Consider the following 7,557-nt stretch of genomic DNA (forward strand, 5'->3'; position numbering starts at 1 on the left):
ACACACCGCATCTAACTGAAAACAAAAGAAACAGGCAATAATTTTTTAAAGCATAGAATTTTGTAAATTACTTACCACATTGCCTCCCGAGAGCTCAGCCTCCACAAAAAATTCTCTAAAGTATCGAGCAATGATAAAATAGAGTAATTCGACCCAAGTTGTATTTAGACAGCCGCACGGATAAGACAAAATTATGCCGTTTAACAGCGAGCGGCGCTCGCGCTTCGCAAATTAGAAACTGCAAAAAAAATCTCGCAAAAAAAAAAACTAACTACAAACAAAGAGTAAATCTTATCAGCGACTCAACACACAAAAACATATTATAAGTAAATTATTATCCAACTTCTCTGTTTTACTTGAAATGTCCTACACGTAAACTCGGAGTCGTAAACGAATATTTTAGTCAAAACATTTTCGGTTTCGTTGCGAGGTACTTGAGTTCAGACTTTTCTAACGCACGTTGCTTAACAGGAAATTTAGTTCTCGATAAAGGACAACGTGAAGAAGTCTCTAAATGTAATGTCTAGGCTATAGCTTTCTATAGCCCTTTTTAATATCTGTCAAGGTAAACTATTTGGCATCTTGTTTCCTATTGACGTCTATGACGATTTGAGTTTAGCTGAACATTTACTCTCTTGTTTTGGCGTCAAGTTATTTAACTCTTTGTCGATTAGACTCACTTGAACGCGCACGAGTCTTGAACTTTGAACGTGCGCGAGTCTTGAACTTTGAACGTGCGCGAGTCTTGAACTTTGAACGCGCACGAGTCTTGAACTTTGAGCCCGCGCCAGTCTTAAACTTTGAACGCGCACGAGTCTTGAACTTTGAACGTGCGCGAGTTCAAACGATTCGCAGGAATCCTTCGTAAATTTGTGTTTGACATGCTGCTCAGCTTATTGCAAAATTGCGTTTGTGTAGTTTCAAGAGACTTTGCGGTACAGGATGAAGAATGCTATGAAGTTTCCAAATGCCATAAAAAGTGATTTAGAAGTCGCCAGCAAAGTTACGAGCGAGTTAAGTTACAGGGGCTTTAAAATTGACATTGTTTGCATAACTAACCTCTCCCATTCATGAAACGTTCAAAAGCCTCATCCCAAGTAGAAATTTCCCTCATGTACGGCATGTTACGGTAATGATGAAACTGGGACACACAGACATCTTTGGGATTGCGCATGACATAAATGTATCGAGGTTTCGTATCTTTGTCGCGGCCCTTTGGCACCAAGTCATACGGTAGATGCGTTTTGAATACACGTGGGGCAGGAAAGCTTTTAAACATCTTCTCTACAGACTTGGCATCTTCCACAGTGTAAGGGTAAGATTTGATAGGAAGAATCATTCCTTCTATGTAAGGCACTCTGACGTCCAATCGGCGATCATCGATTTTACCATCGTGAATTATCTGCCACACTATTTCTTGAGTCCATGTTAAACCTGATGAAATAAACCAGACCATAAACAAAAACTTGGCATAAATCTGGTTGTAATACCCGTAACACTCAAATGCGTTAGTCATCCAATATCTATATTGTTCTTAATGTGCATATCAATATGGATATCAAAGCATTCCGCCCTCCAATGGTATTCTTTAGTTCCAGAGGCGATTATCATATGAATGTGATGGGAAGCTCGTCGGAAAATCTTAAATAAATTCGTAAAGGATATCAATCTGGGCGTAGCTCATGGTCCTAAAAGACTCCTACAAGAGACCACTTGTTATGCCTGGTCGGCCAAATATATTGGCGTTCCGTCCTCGCCCTTAGTGAGACCCAAATTTACACTCGTAAAGTCGTCCAAATCATATAGAAGTCATATCTGACTATCACCAAGTTACAAAAACTTCATTTTGTTAGAGAATTTCAATAGTTTTCACGCGAGTTACGTCATTTCTAATAATAAAGAATGTTAGAAAACCTTAATTTATTCGCATTAACAATCACGTGACTTTCTCCTCCGGTTTACTAAAACACCGATGCAATTAACATTCAGCTCTACATTATTATAATAATAGCAATAGTATTTTAATGAGGAAGTCCAACTCGCTAAGGCAAAACAAAAGGTTGTTTCTACAGACGTTATATGTATGTCATATCGATTTCGCACGCCAAAGAGCTCGAATCGACTGGGCACGAGTCTTATGTGCCTCTTATTGTCTTATTGCTTTAGACCAGTGTTTACCGTACGTCTATTCGCATGTATTACCTATACACGTTTTTCCTGTCAAAGCAACTTCATTGCTAAAAAGCATTTACACTTAAACCGAAGCGCAAAATGACGGGAGGAACATTTGAAATACACGCGACATGGCCGGTTTAGGAGTCAATAACAGAGTTCCATTATATTTTTTCCTCACCCCCCCCCCCCCCCCCCAACCCTCGAGTGCTGGCTACCCCGTACTGATCCCTATGATGGTGGAACTCTAAAAACGTTGGACCATTAAAAAACTTTCTAAATGGTAAACGAACCTGATCTGGGGAAGGACACTATGAAGATATCATCCTCTCTGGCAGGCAATCTTGTTAAAGCTTCCACCTTTTCTTCTGTTATTCCCTGACCGCTCGTCCATGGAATACCATGAACAATCACCATGTCATCCATATGTGAGGTTACTGTATACTAAAGACGTAACAGATCTGGTGAAAACCTAACCTTGTGACTTTCTGTGCCTTCCTGGTGACATTTTTACCTACCTCGCCCAAGCAACTTTTAGAAAAGAAAACGGTTTTATACGTTCCTCCCCTGTGACTGTACTGCCTACGGAAAAAAAGGAAGGCTTTCATTATGCCATACATGGGAGGCCAAGGAGGAGGAACTCTTGATTTTGCAGTTTAAGTTTTGTTTGTCCGGTATTCGGAGTGAGCGGGTTTCTATTGAATCGATGGCAAACACCAAGGTTTCGTTAGGTCTATATGAGACTGATGTATGTTAAGCAAGCAGTTAACAAGCGACCAATTGGTAACATATTTAAAGCCTGTTACGACATATTGCCTGACGCAACTCCGATTTAATTCGTCCCCGTGGTAATTTGGTTGGTTGGTTGTTTGTTTGTTCATACTAGTTTTTCAGTTTACTGCAAAATCACAAACTGTTCTTTTTTTCAGAACGCTTATCTCCACCAAGCCAATGTTTAATAGTCCTTCGGATCTAGTTACTTTAGATGAAGCGTAAGGCGTTGTGTTACACAACAGTAAGGTTAAGCTCCCGGAGGGGCACTCCCTATATTGACCTATACGGGGAGGCTCCGCCCGAAAGGGGTACCTTTTTCATGCTTCAGGTATATAAAAGGGTAGGAATTTCAAAAGCTAAAGTACATAAAAGGGTAACGATATCGCTCATTTAGGTATTTAATCAAAGTCTCTTCGAGATGTCGACGTTTTTGCATGAAGTATGAGTCGAAGGTTTATCCTGTGCATTGTTCTTCGAACTTATCATTACAGTTTCTTTGTAGTTTAGTTTAACAATTTCCTATCTTCGCGGAGGAAATGCAGCCATATAATTTTGTCAAAAATGGCTTGTCCGCGCCGGGTATTTATACACATATTCCTTAACACTACACAAATAAACAGTGCAAATTTCACCGAGATCTGACAATTCTATACTTTAAAATTGCAAGGACCTTTCGAGGCAGTCGATTACGGCAGCGAAATTAGCAAATGAAACAGCAAAATATGCGTTCGACGCTTTGTTTTTGCGACGCCATATTTGAATTGTTATAGGTACACCGCTGTTCAATGTGTTCAAGACCGTATCGTTACGATTGCTCCACGAAAAAGCACGAAAAAATACGGATATTTCCGAATACTGTCGGAGAAAACATTGCGCATATAATTGGGGCGTAAACAAATCGTTACACTCAAGCTGCGTTTTGTCTAGGCTCTGCGAGGGTCGGATATCAAGACCCAGGATTAAACAAAAGCCATATATACAGTGAATGCTTTCGAATTATATTTGAAGATGAAATACGAAAGAATTTTGCTGTCTTTGACTGAAATTCCACTCGAACTGCGTAGATACGATCGCATGTTGTAAAGCCGATTCATGCAACATTGCTGTCATTCCCTGTCAACGGGAGGTCACATCCCTAACGACCTAGGCTGATGACGAAATAGAGTTGCGCTTGCATGTAGCGACCAAATTTGGCCTAATTTTTAACCGCTCCTAAGCTAAAAGAAGCCCCCATCTCTTGCATTTGTTTTAACTTCAATAATATATTTGAAAAGAGCGAGTTTTTTGGTATGGTTTATTTTTGACGTTTGTAATTTTTAAACGATGTAAGTGCTAGTGATTATTTATTCGTGTTTTAGTTATGCAATCCATTGTTTGTGCGACGCTTTTTATAGATCGCCTTTCAGACACACGTGCGTTGAGATAAGAAAGCTGACATGTCACTTTTAAAATTGTTATATAACGTTTGTAAATGTGACAAGTCACGTTTTTTTCACGAGATCGCAAGTGATCACCCACAGCGGAAAGTAATCCCTTGAGAAATTAAAACAGTCCCTTGATAAATTAAAAAAGTCCCTTGAGAGTTTACAAATATGTGGTTCCAAATTTTGTCCACATAACCCCTATTCTACGTTTTTAGCTTGTAAACAAGCAAAAACGTCGAAAAAAGGCCTTTAATTAAAAGATTTCGAACCAACGCACCTTATGGAGGTATCATTTAAATTTATCAAACACTACATAAAAATGGCATCAAGACTTGTTTTAGGCATTTGTCATGTCTTTCAGTATATGAAAGGGGTACCTTTTTTCAGTAAAAGGTATACGAAAGGGGTGCCTTTTCTGTCAAAATGGTATATAAAAGGGTAAGGGGTTGGACTTCGGGGCGGAGCCTCCCCGTACAAAACGTTTCTGAGTAGCCCCCCCCCCCCCCCGGCGGGGGTTAAGCTCAGCTTGACAGTCACAAATTCTGATCGATAAGACGCGTACAAGACTGTTTGGAAACTGAAATTAGCTGGATTTTGGTGTGGCGTGATCCAAACTTTTCAAAACTAAAAACGATGTTAGGGAAGCAATCTTTATCTGACGAATTGCAGGAGAACCCAAGAGAGTGCGCTCTTTTCAAACGTGGCATGTCATTATATCATCGTGAAACGGGAAAAATCCACATATCCAACTTCAAGCGAGAAATTCAAAACTTCAAGTTGCGTTTGCTCTTTTTAGTATGTATTGTAATTGTGGTTGTTAATTCAACATCAGTAAACAGGGATCGCATGTTCAATTATGTGGAATTAACAACCACAAATACAATGACATACTATCAATAATAAATTCCATACAAGCTTAAAATATTAAAACAGAAATTTGACTTTAATTCTTGAAAATTCAAAATGGGGATGGAAAGTAGTACTTATGGTAGAAGTATGGAGGAAAGCTATTTCGGAGTCCAAAATCGATTGGACCGTTCTTAGTGAGACAGTCTCTTAAAAAGCAAAATTTGCGGAACCATTTTGTTTCATGACCCTTACTCTGACGCGACTTTATAAAATTGAAGCCAACGAACTGCTAGAGGGCGGCTTTTTGCTGCGCGGCGAAGCGCAATCTCTTTGCTCGGAATTCGTTCCTTTCTGTAGACTTAAGTCCTTCGCCTTGTTTTTCGAGCAACTTTTTCCCCTTTCGAGCAACTTTTCGAATAATTTCGAACAACTCGTGAAATCCCTTGTTCCAGGTTGAGCGAACATCCTTATACCCAGGGTCTTCGTTCCTCTTGACCAGTGGTCGGAAAACGAGCTACCCTGGAAAGTTCTGATTGGAGGTTCGAAAATATCGGACTTCCTGTTGAATTGCGCATTCCCTTTTTGGCGTTTTACTCCCGGTCATCAAATTCGATCCTGCAACGGAACTTTCAAGAGTCGCTCGTTTCGTCAAGCTTGCGCAGTAAGGAACGAAGACTCGAGGTACGAAATTGGTTGAGCGAAGTGAAGTAGCTTACTTATCCATGTGTGTACGCATGCCCGAGAGTTTTATATGATGTCCGGGAAAGGCCTACGCCAACTGCTTCGTTTTTATCACATAATCTGTCTTTTCAGGAAATGCCGTTTTTATGGCGTTTCTGGAGAAGAAGCCGGATTGATCAGAAGTACGAATGGACCCGCGAGCAGTCGATTTTTTGTTCCTCAAATCCTATGCGCGACGGGGAAAGTTAAAAGTATGCAAGTCAGAGGGAAAAGTTATGGCTTCGCCGCTCGATCTCGAATCATTCGCATGATTCGTGTTTTCGCGTCGAACGCTTGGAAAACAAATAGACTGCTCGCAGTTGTAATAGATTCTTTCTACAAGTCTAGGCTATAGACTTTCTCCTTCTTGCGACTTCGTCGCTTATAAGAGTCGACTTTCGTGGTGTTCATGGTCTATCTAGATCACAACTAATGAGTTATTTTAGAGAATAATGCTTAGCCAGCAAATCAGTTAATTTTGAAATTCGGTGCAGATTTTTTTTTTTGGGGGGGGGGGGGGCGGGAAATTTTCTGCAGGATTTCTTTTTCTGGGGCACAAGCTTTGCCCGAATTTTTTTTTCGCTCAAATTAAAGATACAGGTCTTTTTTTGTTACGCATCTAAGATTTATGCAACAATTTTCATTAATGGCATCATAATTGTTTCATTTATCATATTTGTTCTCTGCATAAATCGACATTTAGGGAATGTTTTTCCCGGGGGGGGGGGGGGGGTAGGGGAAAAAGGGATTTGAAAAAAGTGTCTGTTAAATATAATTCCCCCCCCCCTTTATTCTTGGTTTTCACGTGACGTCATCAAAATTCTAAATCTAGAATCGCGAGCCCTCTGTCTTTTTATCCTTCACTAGCTATTAGACGTCCTTAATATAAATCTCATCGAAGGTTTTCAGCTCGGGCAACATAGATCCTTTTATAAATTAAAAGCGTACAGTATGCCTGAGGGTATGTTAAAAGCTGATCAATTCGTTCTTACCTTTGAATGATCACCTCTTTATGTTTGGCTTATTAGAAAGTTTCCTTTGGTAACAGTCACCGTTATCGATTCCTGATTCTTTGTTCGTATTTATGTGGCGTGATTAGCGTGACCTTCGTAATAATAGTGACGTCAGGTTTGCGTGACGTGAGTAAGTGGAAATTTCCGGTTGTAACGAGTTCTATTGCTGGTTTTTCACTGTCACGCAATAAAAAAATAAATTCGAAACCATTCAACTACAGAAGCTATGAATTTCAAATATTATAGATGATAAATAGATAAACAATTTCTCCAAGTTTCGGGTCTGTGAGGTGTACCGTTCGCGAGTTATTTTCCGAACCTTTCCACGCAAATTTATAAAGCTTAGAATGGAGCCGCCATCACTGTGTCCTGCCGAGGGACACAGTAATGGCCGCCGTGATGTCAGAGAAACCATCTGGAACTCAATTCTGTTTACAACAGCGGCCATCCTTGGCTTAAGAGCTAGTACACTTTCACATAAACACCACTTATTATATCTGAAATGTTCAATCTGCACAAAATGGAAAGGAAAGGCCTTTTTTCAAACAAAACAGCTTTGTCACGGCACTCAGCTTGATGTCACATACGACGGAGAACTCAAATAT

At 40.0% G+C, this 7,557-nt stretch overlaps 1 protein-coding gene across 2 annotated transcripts in view; it reads right to left on the reverse strand.

Moving 5' to 3' along the window:
* Positions 1 to 7,033, reverse strand: part of LOC144633322 (sulfotransferase 1B1-like) — a 19,462-nt gene extending 12,429 nt beyond the window's left edge. Inside the window, exons 1-5 of one of the 2 annotated variants that reach the window (XM_078492210.1) lie at positions 6,932 to 7,009; positions 2,691 to 2,754; positions 2,466 to 2,616; positions 1,060 to 1,434; positions 1 to 15 (exon numbers count right to left, since the gene is read on the reverse strand). The exon at positions 1 to 15 is cut by the window's left edge and continues 80 nt beyond it. In XM_078492210.1, coding sequence (XP_078348336.1) covers positions 1 to 15; positions 1,060 to 1,434; positions 2,466 to 2,598 — 523 coding nt within the window. In that variant the 5' untranslated portion in view covers positions 2,599 to 2,616; positions 2,691 to 2,754; positions 6,932 to 7,009. Of the gene's footprint in view, positions 16 to 1,059; positions 1,435 to 2,465; positions 2,617 to 2,690; positions 2,755 to 6,931 lie in introns of both variants that reach the window. The other variant, XM_078492217.1, reaches the window with a different exon arrangement.
* Between the last annotated feature and the right edge of the window lie 524 nt (positions 7,034 to 7,557).

The sequence above is a fragment of the Oculina patagonica genome, chromosome 1 (assembly GCF_052425735.1).
Source record: "Oculina patagonica isolate OP01 chromosome 1, crgOcupat, whole genome shotgun sequence".
In the NCBI taxonomy this organism is placed as follows: Eukaryota; Metazoa; Cnidaria; class Anthozoa; order Scleractinia; family Oculinidae; genus Oculina; species Oculina patagonica.